This window comes from Myodes glareolus, chromosome 5 (genome assembly GCF_982192425.1).
Source record: "Myodes glareolus chromosome 5, mMyoGla1.1, whole genome shotgun sequence".
NCBI lineage: Eukaryota > Metazoa > Chordata > Mammalia > Rodentia > Cricetidae > Myodes > Myodes glareolus.
This window is the reverse complement of record NC_142030.1, coordinates 20,355,789-20,372,114: the sequence shown is the minus strand read 5'-3', so window position 1 is coordinate 20,372,114 and position 16,326 is coordinate 20,355,789. Positions and strand designations below refer to the sequence as shown.

Genomic DNA, 16,326 nt, shown 5'->3' with positions numbered 1-16,326 from the left:
AACCTTTTCTTGTTCCTGATGTTAGCTGAATTGCTTTGAGTTTCTCTCCATTTAATTTGATGTTGACTGTCAGCTTCCTCTATATTGTTTTTACTATGTTTAAATAAGTCCTTTGCCTCCCTGATCTCACCAAGACCTTTATCGTGAAGGGGTGTTGGATTTTGTCAAAGTCATTTTCAGCATCTAATGATAATGATCATGTTTTTTTTTCTTTCAGTTTGTTTATGTGGTGAATTACATTGACAGATTTTCATATGTTGAACCATTCTTGCATCTGTGGGATGACGCCAACTTGATTATTGTGGATGATTTTTCTGATGTATTCTTAGATTTGGTTTGTGAATATTTTATTGAGTTTTTTGTATCAATGTTCATGAGGGAGATTGGTCTGTATTCTTTTATTTTGTTGTGTCTTTGAGTGTTTGGGGTATCAGGGTAACTGTAACCTCATAAAATGAGTTTGGTAATGTTCCTTCTGTTTATATTGTGTGGAACAATTTAAAGAGAATTAATATTAGCTCTTCTTTGAAATTCTGATAGAATTCTGAGCTGAAACCATCTGGCCCTGGCCTTTGTTTGTTTGTTTGTTTGTTTGGGAGACTTTTAATTACTGCTTCTATTTCCTTAGGGGTAATAAGTATATTTAAATTGTTTATCTGGTCTTGATTTAATTTTGGTATGTGGCACCTATCAGAAAATTGTCCATTTTTTTTTTTGGATTTTCCTATTTTGTGGAGGATAAGATGACCTGATGATTCTGTGGATTTACTCAGTGTCTGTTGTTATGTTCCCCTTTTCATTTCTGATTTTGTTAATTTGGATATTCTCTCTCTGCCTTTTGGTTAGTTTAGATATGGGTTTGTCAATCTTGTTGATTTTCTCTACTTAGCAACTTTTTTATTGTTCTCTGTATTTTTTTGTTTCTATTTTATTAATTTCAGTCCTAAGTTTGACTATTTTCTGATGTCTACTTCTCATGAGTGAATTTGCTTCTTTTTGTTCTAGAGCTTTCAGGTGTGCTGTTAAGTCACTAGTGAGAGATTTCTTCAAAATTTTTTGGGGGGGTACTTACGAACTTTCATCTTAGCACTGCTTTCATAGTGTCCCATAAGTTTGGGTATGATGTAGGATTTCCTTCTGTGTATGTGTTATATTTATTGGTTAATGAATAAAGCTGTTTTGGCCAGTAACTTAGCAGAATAGAGCAAGGTGGGAATTCCAAGCAGATAGAAGAGGAAAGAAGATGGAGTTAAAGTGACACCTTGTGCCACTGCAGGAGAAAGATGCCCTTGGGAGCCCAATGGAACCTTGCTGGTAGGCCACAACTTGATGGTGATGCACAGATTAATAGATATGGGTTAATTTAAGATTTAAGAGCTAGCTAGCAATTCACCTAAGTGATTGGCCAAGAAGTGTTTTTGTTAATACATTTTCTGTGTGATTTCTGGTCTGGACATCTGGGAACAAGCAAGCAGTCTCCACCAACATGGGCATGATGTGTATTCATTTTTACTGAAATCTAATAAATCTTTAATTTCTTACTGTATTTCTTCCTTGACCCAGTGGTAATTCAGACGAGAATTGTTCAGTTTCCATGAGTTTGTACACTTTCTGTAATTTGTGTTGTTGTTGAATTCTATCATTAATTCATGGTGATATAATAAGATACAGGGGTTTATTCCATTTTTTTGCATCTATTAAGTTTTGTTTTGTGACCGAGTATGTAGTCAGTTTTAGAGAAGTTTCCATTAGGTGTTGAGAAGAAGTTATATTTTTTTGTGTTTAGGTGAAATGTTATATAGATGCGTGTTAAAGTTCAATTGAGGCATAACATCAGTTAGATCCTTTATTTCTCTGTTAATATTCTGTCTGGCAGACCTGTCCATTGGTGAGAGTGGGGTGTTGAAGTCTCCCACTATTAATGTGTGGGGTTTGATGTGTAATTTTAAGCTTTAGTAATATTTCTTTTCAAATGTAGGTTCCCTTGTATTTAAGGCATAAATGTTCATATTGGAGACTTCATCTTAATGTTTTTTTTTTTCCTGTAGTGAATATGAAATGTCCTTCTTCATCTTTGTTGATAAATTTTAGTTTGAAGTCTATTTTGTTAGTTATTAGTGTGGTTACACCAACTTGTTTCTTAGGTCCAATTGATTGGAAATTCTTTTCCTAACCCTTTAGTCTCAGATAATGTTTGTCTTTGAAGTTGAGGTATGTTTCTTGTATGTAGCCGAAGGATAGATCACATTTTTGTATCCATTCTGTTAGCCGATGTCTTTATAAAGGCAAATTGAGTTCATTCCTAATCAGAGATATAAATGACCAGTGATTGTTAGTGCCTGTTATTTATTTATTGGTTTTGTTGGTTGTATGGGTAGTGTGTGTATTTCCCTTCTTTGGTGTTTGCTGGTGTGGGGTTATCTATTGCTTGTGTTTCGTGGGTGAAGCTAACTTCCTTGTGTTGGTGTTTTTCTTCTAGTACATTCTCTAGGACTGGATTTGTGGATAGGTATTGTTTACATCTTGTTTTTGGTAATTGAAAGTTTTACTGGGTATAATTGTCTGACCTGGCATCCATGGTCTCTTAGTGTCTGCAAAACGCTTGTCCAGGACCTTCTGGCTTTCATGGCTCCATTGAGAAGTTGGGTTTAATTCTGATAGGTCTGCCTTATATGTTACGTGGCCTTTTTCCTTTGCAGCTCTTCGTATTCTTTATTCTGTATATTTGGTGTTTTGATTATTATGCAGTAAGTAGCCTATTTTTTTTTTATCTAGCCTATTTGGTGATCTGTAAGCTTCTTAATTCTTTCCTTAGGTTGGGAAAGATTTTGTCTATAATTTTGTTGACTATATTTTCTTTGTCTTTGAGCTTGAATTCTCTTTTTTCTATCTCTGTTACTCATAAGTTCTTGTCATGGTGTTACAAATTTCCTGGATGTTTTTGTTACGAATTTGTTGGATTTAACATTTTCTTTGACTGATGAATCTATTTCCTCTATCATATCTTCAATGCCTGGGAGTCTCTCTTCCATCTTTTGTATTCTGCTGTTTATGCTTGTATCTAAAATTTCTGTTTACCCAAATTTTCCATTTTCAGTATTCCCTCGGTTTGTGTTTTCTTTATTGCCATTATTTCAATTTTCAAGTCTTGAGCTGTTTCCTTCACCCATTTGATCATTTTTTCCTGAACTTTTTTAAAGGTATTTATTGATATCTTCCAATTTTTTTGTCTTTTCCTTCATTTCAGTAAGAAAATTTCTCATTTCTTCTTAATGATCTCTATCACGCTCATAAAGCTACTTTTAAGATTTTTTTTTCTTATCCTTCATCTGCACTGGGATACTCAGGTGTTGCTATTGTAGAAGGACTAATAAGGTGATGCCATATTAGTCTTGACATTGAGGAATATATTCTTATGCTGCCATCTACATGTGCACAATCACTCCACCAACTGAGTCGTCCACCTGCCCCCTTATGTCTTTACCTTTGAAAGTGAAACCTTGGTATTTTAACACAATTCTTTCATTGTATTTTGTTATTATGGTATTTGAATATATTTGCAGTGGAACAATTACCATAGTCAAGTAAATTGATATATCTATTATTTCATAGTTACCTTTTTATGTATTTATGGCACACAATTCTAAAATTCATTCTTCTAGCATGTTTCCAATGTATCATGTATAATTGCTTATACTCCTCATAGCATTGGTTAGTTAGCTGAGCTTAGTCATGCTTTGTAACTACAGCTTTGGACCATTTGACTTCCATCTCCCTATATACTATATACTACTTGCCCTTTCTAGTCTTCTGTTTCAGTATGTTTGAGGGCTTGAGGGTGTTTGGCTTTGCTTTTTTTAGATTCCACATGTTCGTGACATCATACAATATTTTTCTTTCTGTTAACACAATTCTCTAACGAAGTCTGATGTTGCTATTTTTACTTCCCTTTAAGCACTACAAATCTGCAGACTCTTGCTGTTAATCTGACTTATTTATATGTCACTCTTTTGCCCAGTTTTAGCCTTAGTCTACACTTTTTTGTGATTCGCAAAATAGAGAATTATCATTGTTTTAAGTATTTGGTTTTGAGTTTCAGTTTAACATTTCTTCACTTTACACCTACCTTCTGGGATTATTTTTTCTCCTGTCAAATGTCTGTCCTTTAAAACCCACTTTGCACTGAACTCAGGCGTGTAAATTGCTCTTATCTGTGTAAAAATTTATTTATATCACATTTGCTTTTTAAGACATAGATGTGCTAATCATGAAACATTGTCCCGAAGGGTAATAATTCATTTTAGTGGTCTGGATGCCCTGATTCATCTGTTCCCTGATGCATTGACAGCAACTTGGGCTCTGTTTTTAGTCTGAATTTGCTCTAGGGCCTTGTTCATGTTTTCTCTTCTCTTGATATTTGTTTTGGATAGTCATCAGGAGGCTCTACAAACAAGAATTATTTTAAAATAAATTCTTTCCTTACACGTTAATACAGCACTTTGTGTGCTAGAGCCCAGTGCACTGCAAAGGTTCAACTATGTGTTGCATGAGAGGATTTCCCTTCCATTCACAGCTACTGTGGAGTGAGCACATTTCCTCAAGGTCTAACCCACGGGGTTACTACCTTTGCAGTTACTACCTTTAAGGTACCTCCAAACACATTGGCGGATTCGAGGCCTGTTCAGAATTTTTTCCTGTTTGTTCATGCAAGGAAAAGTTCTAAGTGTCAATGACAGCCTTGGGGATGCTGTCTTGCTCTCTTTGAATTCCTCCTCCTCTTTGTTTCAATGGCCTGAGAGAATTTTCCTTATTTTCTGTCAAGTTTATTCATGCATTGGCTTTTATTTTATTTCAGTTTGTGTGTGTGTGTGTGTGTGTACGGGCTGTGCATACGTGCATACACACACATGTACATGTGAAACCCTCTCTATCTTGTATCTAACAAGTCTATAATACTGTTGAAAATAAAGGTCTACCTTGTTTTTGCGAATATTGGAGCATATTTACAATATTTTGTATCAGTGTGTCATTCCAAATGATTTTATTTCATTGTCAAAGTGTTGTTAAACGTATTTGCTAGTTTCTGTACTTACCAGTCTATTCCCCCACTATATAACTATATATATTTCTCCGCATGTATACTTAGTTGTGCATAGTGCATGTTTAAATGTTGAACTACTGAGTCAGTGTAGCCTTACTCATGATACCAACTTTCTAATACACTTCCTCAACCCACTCTTTTCCCTGTTGGTTACAAGCCCCTGAATCCACTCCACTCTAGTCCTAAGGCATCAACTCTCTTAGCCCCAAATAATCTCTTACCTTTAAGTCACCATCCATATAACATGGGCCTTTTCTTTGTTACAAGATACTGACTGACATTTTGTTATTGCATGACCACGAACAACCTTCATCTAATCTCCAGTCTTTTAGAAAAGGTTAGGGTGTCAGACAGTCATTATTACTGAAGTGTGTGAATGTCCATTGTAATGCGTCTAAACTATATGTTTAGAATGTTGCTCAAGTATCCTCCTTGTGATGTGTTATTAATACATAAATAATTGAATGTTTTTATAATTAAGTTTATGCAAGGCTAAGTCTACCATGAATTTCTGAACAAAATGCCTTGCTCTCATAGCAGAAAGCTAAACACTTTAAAACTTTTTACTGTTTTTTTATATTTGTTTATTTCATTTTATGTCTATGTATATGCACTACATACATGCAAGAGACTGGAATGTTAAAAGGTCTGCAGTGGGTCCCCTAAAATCGGAATTATAGGCAGTTGTGAGTCATCATATAGATACTGGGACCTGAACTCAATCCTTCTGTAATAGCAGTAAGTGCTCTTAACTCTTAACTGCTGAGCCATCTCTCCCTCCCTACCTATCTCACTTTCTTTACCTTCTTCTTCCCACCTGACTCTTCTGCATCATGGCCGAAGCTTCTCAACTGATGAAATGCCCTCAACCATGTGTTCCTAGACATTCAGTTCATTTTCAACCCACAAAACCTAACCTTACAAGGCTGTGTGAAGAGTCTCCATCCATTGTTAGCATTGTGCTGATCTTTTACATGCTTCCTTGTAAAACTGTTCAGATGGCGTCATCAGTCTATCAACTACTAAGCGGTGAGGATTCAAATCACTACTCACTGGTACTTGCTCATATTCACCTTTCCCTTCAGTTTTATCTCATGTTCTTTTTCTGCTGTATATAACAGTTTTTGCTTCATGTAATTTGAAGCTTTGGTTCTGAATAGATCCATAATTAGAATTCATTTATCTTCCTATTGAATTACCTCTTAATTATAGCACTTGACTTTTTTCCCTAACAAAATTTCTCCTTCTAAAGTCTTAAGTCATCTAATTTTAATTTAGCCATGTCAGCTTCATTGTGATTAGTGTTTGCACAATGCCATTTTTATCCTTTGACTTTAAATCTAATCTAAGTTCATGTGTCTATTTTTAAGTGGGATTTCCACTAGATAGCATGGAGCTGAAAGTTTTCAATCTAACAATCCTGCCCTGCCTTTCAGTTGGAGTGTTTAGACCATTAGTTTGATTAAAAATATGATTGGGTTTAATTTATCATCTTTACATATATCTGCATTTATCCTGTATGATGGTTTATTCCTTCCTTTTATAGATTGAGTTTTTGTAGTATTCTATATTTCCACTATCAGCTAATACACTATACATCAATGTTTTGTATTTTCATGATTGCTGTCATGTTCTGTCTCATTGAATTCTTCACTGTCTTCAGACAGAGCCACACCAGTCTTCACTGGTACAAAAACTTTATATGACAGTCTTATATTTCTCCTATAATTCTTGCTATTTTCATGTATTTTAGTCCTAGATATATTATCACAAAATAATATGTTATTCCTAATTTTTGTCAGTTATTTAGAGAAGGCATGCTTTATGTTCATGCTCATAAATAGCATGTCCCAGTTCTTTTTATTTGTTTATATAGATCTAATGTTTCATTTCCTTTAACACTTTCCAGTGTGTACATTTCCAAGTGCAAAATTGTTCTAGCATCTGAATGCTTGAAAAGTATTGTTTAGATTCTATTTTTGAGCGGTTGTGCTGGGCAGCTTTCTATCAGTGTGACAGAAGACCTGCGGTGACCCACTTAAACAGAGGGTTTGTTTATTTTGATTAATGGCTTCTGAGGTTTCATTTCAAGGTCACGTTGGCCCTGTTCTTTGGGAACGTTTGGCAGAAGAAGCTGGTGTGCCTCCTTCATTTAAGAGGTAAAAGGAAAAGAGGAGGAAAATAAGGAGGAGGGAAGACTTTTGTCCCAATATCTAATACCTCCTTCATGACCAAAGGCCAATGACCCCATCTCCCTCCAGTAGCCCACCTCCTAAAAGTGCTACCATCTGTCCAGTAGCATGACAGATTGAGAACCAAGCCTTTAAGAAATACTTACAAAGTCGTAACTACTGTGTGTGTGTGTGTGTGTGTGTGTGTGTGTGTGTGAGAGAGAGAGAGAGAGAGAGAGAGAGATTCTACACCCAATTTAATAATTGATTCTTCTCTGCTTTCAGTATCTAATGAGAAATCTGTATTCGTTTTCTATTGTTGCTGTGACATATGACCACAAATCTGACAGTTTAAGAGAATTTTCAGATACACAAAATAGGGTGGTGGTATTTTCAGGACTATGTTTTTGCTAGAGATTATAAAATACAATCCATTTCTTTCTCTTATGCAAATTCTAATAATAGTTGCCTTTGTTTGGGGCATATCTTTGAAATATGATGTGTGATTCAGTCTGGTGCCTTTTTAAGGCCTCTTTTTCAGCTTGCTTAGGCAGATCAAGAGTCAACATCACTGTGCTCTCCTAATGTGCTCTTACCTACTGGAGGCTCTCATAACTACTCTGTACCTGTTTTCTGATGGGCTCTTCAGACTTCAGACTCCCACTTTGACCTTGAAGGATCTTCTTCCTTAGTGGATCTTTGCTTAACTTTCTGGTATTTTCTTGCAGGCATGTGTCACTTAATACTGTCAAAACTCAGACAGACCTTGGAAATTATTTCTTTCTCTGCTTTTATGAGTGGTTTATTTCCTCTCTGGACCTGTACCCTTGAATTTCAGCCACATCGCCTTCTATTTCTTAAATTCTCCCAAGCTTTCTGTGAGATGCCCCTTCCAGGACCCATAGTCTGCAAATTGAATTTTTTAAGAGCAATGTAGAGAGATGGGGGACTGAGGAGCTCCTAATGCTCCCTATGCTCTCTATGCTCCCTGTGCTCCTTATGATCCCCGTGCTCCCCATGCTCTAGTGGATGAAAACTGCTATCTCATGAGTTTTATCCACTTTCCCAAATATTTTGAGCCAGACAAACTGGCCCCAGTGAAGTCTGGAAGTACATGGCTCCTTTAAAAGTGTATTTCCCTTCTTTAGACTGAGCACAAATCTCTGTTCCTCACTCTTTTTGTGCTGTCACACAGCAGCCCATATTCCCTGACAACTATTTTTTTTTTTTTTGCCTTTTTTGCCAACTATTCCATATCCTACTTCCCGGCTTCTCTCCTTAGGCCTTCCTTCTTAACACCTTGAGTGTTTGCTTCAGAACCTTGCGTTTCTTACCATTTTCAGTATACACTCTCCAGTCTCTATATATTAGTATGCCTGGGACTTGCTCATCATTCTAATCCAAATGCAGATGCCTTTATTTACTTCTCATTGGCATTTATCTCAGAGGGCAAATGAGAGTCTCATTGGGCTGTGCTCATGAGATATTTGACAGTGTTACAACTTTGCATTCGATTGCCATGAATTTGAACCCTGCCTTTTCATGCCCTGTTTTTTTTTTTTCAAATATTTTATGTGACATTTTTCGCCCTTAATTCAAGTGTAAACTGTAATACAGTTCCTTTTTCATTGGGGCTTATTATTGTAGGTTATTACATATAAAATTAGCCAGATAATATACATGTGGGCTGTAATACTCCAATATAGCTATTATTGTCCATTATGTGGCCATAATTTCTCTTCCCATTGATCATTTTCTTGATATAAAAGACTATACAAATATACCACATGAGCCCCAACAAGTGACCCCCAACATACAATAGATGCTCAGATATTTGTTGAAATATTGGAATGTTCATTTATGTGGCTTTGATTTCTAGAATTGAAATGCCCTCATCTTCAAACATTGTTTTGGCAAGTAATATTAGGAAGAAAAGAAAACACATTGAAGAAGTTTTTATGGTTTTCAGATTTTTATTTCCAGCTGTTTTATATTTTCATGTTTCAGATTCAGCAGTCAGTGGATATTGCTTTAATATTGAAAGTTCAGTCTTAAGATACATATGTTTGCAGTTTTAGCACACGGCTTACCGTGATTTGGGTTCCACCTGAAGGGTACTAATTTGGAGTCAGCCTGGTGTCAGGGCATATTCTTGACTGCTCTGGTAGAAGAGCTATTTCTCAGAAAAGGAAGTGAAAGGAGTAACCCTGAGTGTGTCTTCATTTTTATACATTAGTAGAAGTTGACAAGAGATCTCCAAAGTCTATAGATGGAGTAACATATAGCTTCCAGGTAAAATTTGTTTTAAAAATAGGTGATACTGAGAAGTGTTCTAGTTGGAAATAGATAACTCTTAACAGCAATATTGACAGAGTGTTCCACATGTGTGTGCATGGAATGTTTTCACAAATCTTTTCATTTTGGGTATTTTGATTAATATTTGGAAAGGAATCTTATGACAAAGGAGCATTCAAATGAATATATATATATATATCAGACTGGGTGATAGCAGTGCATGACTTTATTGTAGTTTGGGTTTTGCTAAAATGTCACATATATCAAATTTTTTTAAGTATATATGGTTTTCAATTGTATGTTTTTTGAGTTTTAATAACAAACAATATATTATGTTTGTGTGTGTACATATATGTTTATACATACATACATATGGACAAAATGGTGCATAGCTTTACAAGCAAAGTTGAAATGCCCTCAGTACTAACAGGTAGCTATGAATACTGTAAAGGCCAAGTTTAATGCAGTATTTCCCAGATATGGGCTTTCCTCATCTCAAGCTATTCTACAGCAATTGTTTTATTGTCTTAAAAGCTTTAGCAGCATTGGAGCAAAGAATGCAGTGAAGCCAGGCTTGGCTTTTTTCTGCTGCCGGAGCAAAGATACTCAGAATCATCCTGTCGGACATGTCTACCCTTCCAAAATTGACTTGACTTTTAGTACATTGTCAAAAGGAGGAGTGTCTTAAAAGTCACAAAATAAAAGCAATATATTTGCGGTTAAATGACAACCTCAGATGACTCAGAGGAAAGGCAGTCCATCTGTCTAAAGGAATAAGCCATACTGGCTGCACTTAAAAGCGACCCAAATGCACATTCATAGCTAATTATAAACAAAAACTAGTTAACACTTTAAATAAAAGGAAAAATAGCACAAAGATTTAGAGCCTAGACAAGTAGATGAAAGGGCCCTGAGTTGTCTTCCATCTGATATTACTCAGAGGCAACTCTGTCTCCAATTACCTGGGAATATGTGGTATTCCCTCATGAAAGCTGGGGATCACAGAGGGCGTCCGTTCAGTGCCTCTGCTTACTCAGTCGTTTGGAACAAGGTCAGCAGAAATATCTCACAGTGCCAAAGAGTCTGGAGCCAGACAGAGACTAGAGACACCAATCACCGGGTCAGATGACTAACTTAGTAGGGCAGCAACCACCAGGAATAATTTGTGGGGCCAGAAGTTCAGGGTAAGACGCCTCAATGCTGCCTGAGACGACATCAGCAGGACTGCTGGCTTTAACTACTCGCGTGCTCCATGGTTCAGAACCATTCCACCATTTCTTTGGTGGAATCAGACTAAGAGGCTAGATAATCTTACACTGTTATACTAAAATAAATGAGCATGAATAAAAAGTAAGCAAATGATGAAAGCTGCCTCCTAAGATCAGTGATTTTTGTTTTGTTTTGTTTTGTTTGTATGTTGTGGCCCCAACGATGGCCTTTCTCTGCCACTAACTGCAGATCTTTACCTGGTAAATTTAAAGGCTAAAGAGTAACAGCCATGATATTAGGTTTAATACTACCTAACACTTCCCCTCTGAGGATCAGCAGTTGACTGACCAACTTTGCTAGCATGATTTCTCCATACAGTTTTAGGTCTATCAAAATAATACTTGCTGATATTCTCTGGAGATTACCTAATATGAACTATTTTCTTCTTTGCTGTTGTTCTTATTCAATCAGTCTGTTTCTTCCTCCTAGGTCAGTAGAAAATTGACTTATTTCTTTCACTCTTTTCCTTGTCATTCTATGTCCAAGCCTGTATTGGGTATGCATCTTTCCCAGACATTTTCTTGCTGGTGGCTCTTAAGCACCAGGACCTGTATGGTTACCTGTGATATACTCAGAATAACATACCTGCTTTGGAGAAGCATCGAAAATTTTGTTTGTTTTTTAAGATAAGTTCTTTCTATGGAACTTTTGCTGCATTGGAACTCACTGTGTAAACCAGACTGGCCTTGAACTCACAAAGATCTACCCTCCTCTGCCTCCCAGGTGCTGAACTCGGAAGTGTTTGCTACCACACACAGATGCATTGCACAATTTAAAGAAATCATTTTATCTTTGAGATTTTGGCATGTTCTCCCTAAATTCACCAAAAGCACTGTTTCTTGGGGGCAATTTTACTTACTGTTATGCCTTTTCAAAAATAATAAAATCAAATTTAGGAAGATATTAGGCCCAGCTTACATTATGGGAAATGAGAATTCTCTAGGTCTGTTGAATTCACTATGGAGTTAGGTACAACGAGAGCTGGTAGTCCAGCTACTAAGGAACAACCTGTTATTGTATGCAACTAGAGTACTCTTTGTTTTATAAGTGACCCCAAAAGGGGACTTTGACAAAAAATTATTGTTTGGGTTTTTGTGCAAAGCATCATGCTAGATGATGTGTGCACCCCAACTTTTAAGGCATTTTGTTGCGTTGAACAAAAGAGCTGGCAGATACTGGGCAAATGCCCTACCACTCAGCTCCATGCCCAGCCCTTGGGTTTGAGACAAGGTTTCACTGTACAGGTCAGACGGCCAGGAAGTTTGATCTCCCAACCCCCAATCTACATCTATATTCTACCAGATCTAACCACCGTGCCTCTCTCTCAGAATGTGTTTTTTCCTTCAGATTACAATACAAAAGGAAATCTGCCCTGCTCCTTAAATGGTTGACTCTACATTAAGAGTTGAAATTTGGCCTTTAATGTGTTTTCTTTGATCTCTAATTTGACTGTTTATCAAAGCTGATTAGAGTTTCAATATACAAATTCCTGTAGCTTGAAAATCAGGCAAAAAATAGTGGATAGTAGAGAAGTCCCAAGCATAGCCTGTTATTCTAATTTGACTTTATTATTGCAGCATGGTTATTAGGTTTGGTAAGGAGATCTGTTTTTATGTTTTATTTCTTTGGTATGGATCAATCTCCTGCCACATTGGATTAAGATGGTTTGGGTTTTAAATTTTTAAGCCAACTTTCTCAGGCACTGAAACAAGAGCTGTGTTAGTACACATCAAAAGGGGTTATTACTGTGAACTAGCAAGACTCACTTTCTTCCCTTTTACCATGATTTAAGAGCATTCATTTTTTTTGAAAAGCTGCAAGAATGTATTTTCTGTATCTTGATATGATGTCAAAACATTATAAAACTGCGGTTGGTTTACATCAACATTTTAAAGATATTCAATTCCAAAACTTAAGAAAGACATTTTCTTCACATATAATGGTCCTTATAGACATTGTGCTACATAATATGTGTATGTTGACAGGTGAATCTGATTGTGAAGAGTCACGTGGCTAACACTAACCTTACAGGGATTGAAGATAGCTCTGGGAGTATCAGTTTCATGTACTTTTAGTTTTATAAGTCATTTACTTGGATCTTCTAAAGTAGTCCAGAAATTATTTCCATCAATTCTTTTAGTCTGTGTATTTTTCAAGAAAACAAGCAAACGAAAAATGTTCTTTGTCAAAGTAGTGTTCATTCAGGCTGTTTTGTTGTTTCCCCTGGAGAGCACTCTCTATGACTCTAGAATTGTTTCCGGAAGCTAGCCTTGTCTTCCTTAGGTACTTCAGACTGGTGTTTATGACAGTCTGGTCATACTAGAGCCTTTTAAATAGAGTCTCGAACATGCACCTCAGTCTTTAATGTGGCTAGTTTGGACCTGTAAACTCATGTAAATGTCTAAAGTACAAAAAGGGAAGGGAAAGAAGGGAAAAAAATCCTGCTGCCAGCTCAAATGATCCCTGTTAAGTTTTGACATCCACTGCAGAGACTGTCAGCTTGACCCTGTGTCAGGACAATAGACATGCTGTACAGACCTTCAGTCAGAGCAGTTGTGAAAATTGTAAAACTTTAATGAACCCAAGCTGTGCTATTGTGTTTCAAGTAGTGAGAGAGACGCTTTAACAATTCCCAAAGGATCATGGGTTTTATTTGGTCAACACTGCCTTTTTTTTTTATGATTGTAGAGTGATTAATTTACCCTGCTCCATTTTGCCTTCTGATTTCTTCAAATGGTCCCAAATATTACCCAAAAGATTATAAATAGACAATGTCTTTGTTTACTATTTAATGTATTTTTTAAATCTTGTACACATTTGCTTGTTGTGGGAAGAGGCATTATAAAGACTATGTAGGTGTGGTAATGGTGTTTTTTTTTCTGTACTGCTCTATAGAGAAACCGTGGTGGGTTTCTTGCTGTGGGTCGGTAATAACCATAAAATTATTAACTTCTGAAGCCATAACTAATCTTTTACACTCTTTAGGATAGACTGAAAATATTAAGCCATTGCTCAATAGTGCCTCTGAAACATTTATGCAAATATATATGCATGAAGAGGAAGATAGGAAAATTATAGAATATTTCCTTAACTTCCTGGAATGCTTGCTTCTCAATGAAGGTGAAAGGTGCCGTCATATGTTTTAGTTAATGGACTTACTCTCTGATGTTTAAGTAATTTGAAATCTTCACTCCTGTCCTAAATCTGATGTGTGAGTTCCTGTCGGGTGTCTTTATAGTTAGGGGGAAATGAGTAGAGCAAATGAGGCTGGGTTTGAAACTCAATGATAGAGCACTTGTCTAGCACAGGAGAGTCCTGGATTTGATCCCCAGCTCTGACCAAAGAATTACAGCAGAGAAGTGAGTGGATAATGACATCCCCCTTTCAGAGCAAGTCATAATCAGTCACTTGAGAACTGTCCCAAAGAGCTAATTTGTGGTATTTAGGTCCTGGCATATTCAGTGTAACTGTGAAAATAGTGTTTCCATTCCTTAGGTCACTGTGCCAGGACCAAATAAACTCATAACCTAAAAATTTTGGTTAGTTGTAAAAAAAACTTATATGCCCATATATTAGTGTTGTTTTAATCCCATTTAATAGTATTTCTAGCATGTCGGTGACATTAATAGGGTTAAATCTACTCCATGTTGTTTAGGTTATGGAGTCTCTGAGATGGTAGACCCCATACCTATCTAGCTCACTTCTTTTTCTTGCATTTTCAGCTAAAATTGACCAAGAATCACAAGAGACTGCCCTGACAGAGACTCATAAATGGTAAGGTATTACTTTCCTTTAATACAATATTTCTTCTCAGAATAGCCATATGAAAGTTCTTAGTTTGTTTTAACCCTAGGAACCAGTTATTGGTTGTGGGGATCTTTGGGTTTTGTTTTCTTACTTTTTAGCATAAAGATTCCATACATTGGAATCTAATGTAGCCGTGTACTTTGGGTCCACAGTGAATTACAAAGTCTCTCTGACACATAATTCTGTTATGGGCCAAGTTGTAACACAGCTTCGCCTCCTTCCAGTGGGATCCAGAAATGAGAAAATGCAGGATTATGCAAGATACGGAGAAACATCATTTGTATTATTTGTCCTTATTTTTTGTTAACATAAAATAATGGGTCTTATTGTGACATCTGCATACGTAGATATCATTACACTTTGTTCATATTTGCGCCTCACTATTCTCTCTGTCCCCTGCATTTTACTTTGCTGTATGTAACAATTTTGGTTGGAAATACTTTGGCTTTCTAAGCTTCAAATATGCCATTTTATGATTTCCTGGCATTTAGGAATTGTGTCAAACAGTATGACATTATTCTCATGTGTTTGTCTTTCTGAACTGACACTTTTTTTAGTACAGGTCTTCTTTCCTCTCTTTTGTGCTTTGTGCATCTTGATTGTAATATGTTATAGAGAAGTTCTGCCATCATGTCCGTTTAGGATTCGAAAGCCTTTTTGTGATTGGATTCCCATTTCTTTCCGTAAATTTGGATGATTTTCTGTTCTGATGTCACTGACTAGATTCTCAAAGACTTTAGTGTTCATCTCAGCTCTTGCTTTTATCCCACTGTAAATTTGGGGTCTCAATCATATCCCAAGATTCTTGCAGGTGAGATCATGGTCATGGCCTTTTTTTCATGATGTTCAATGTCACATTTCCTCAACTTTGTCTTTGTTCCTTGATGTTCTTTTTTTCTGATTGGTTTAGTCTATTGTAATGATGATTTTTCACTGTTTTTAGGTTTTTAATCATACAGTTTTTCATTTCCATCATTTCTTTTTGTTTATTATTATTACTATTATTATTATTGTTATTATTAATCTCAGTTTTCTTGATGATTTTCTTATGGACATTATAAACTTTTCATCTATATTGCCGGCTTTTTGTTTTTGACTTTTCTTTCCAGGTCTTGGATTGATCACATTTGCTTTATCTGCCCGTTTACTTGTGAGTACTTGGAGATCATAGGTCAGTTTTACACACATAATTTTTAGATCATTTTATCCTCCTCAGATTTTTAACTCAGTAGCAAAGAAGTTACAATACTCTACTCACACTTTGTTGCTTCTCTATATTTGTGTTATGTTTTGTCTCTTTCTTGCTCGCATATCTGCTCTAGTGTTTTTTGAGGCATCTTTTTATTGACTAGCCTTCTCTCTGGGGCTCAGTTTCCAGCAGAGGTAAAGAGAGAATACACTCATTTTAGGTGAAGCTTCTGTTTCCCTCCTCCTGATGTAAGTCAGGCCTGGAAACTTCGCTCATCTCTTCTCTTCTCTTCTTGCTCTTGTTCATCTATCCTTAAGATATTTTTGCTCTCCTGCGTCTCCCTTTTTGGATATCCACGATCTCTCTCTCTCTCTCTCTGTCTCTCTCTGTCTCTCTCTCTCTTTCCTTGTCTTTTGAATATAATATTTTTTTCCATATCCTGATTTTTCTTCTTTGCTCCAAATCATGGATGCTGCTTCTAATTTGTCATCTTA

General features: G+C 36.3%; 1 protein-coding gene across 2 annotated transcripts in view; it reads left to right on the top strand.

Annotated features, from left to right (window-relative positions):
* The window catches only part of Fmn2 (formin 2), a 279,413-nt gene that overhangs the window by 195,037 nt on the left and 68,050 nt on the right, over positions 1-16,326 (top strand). For both annotated transcript variants that reach the window (XM_087906102.1, XM_048436401.3), the window contains one exon: positions 14,559-14,610. In XM_087906102.1, the coding sequence (XP_087762228.1) occupies positions 14,559-14,610 (52 nt within the window). The remainder of the gene's footprint in view (positions 1-14,558; positions 14,611-16,326) is intronic.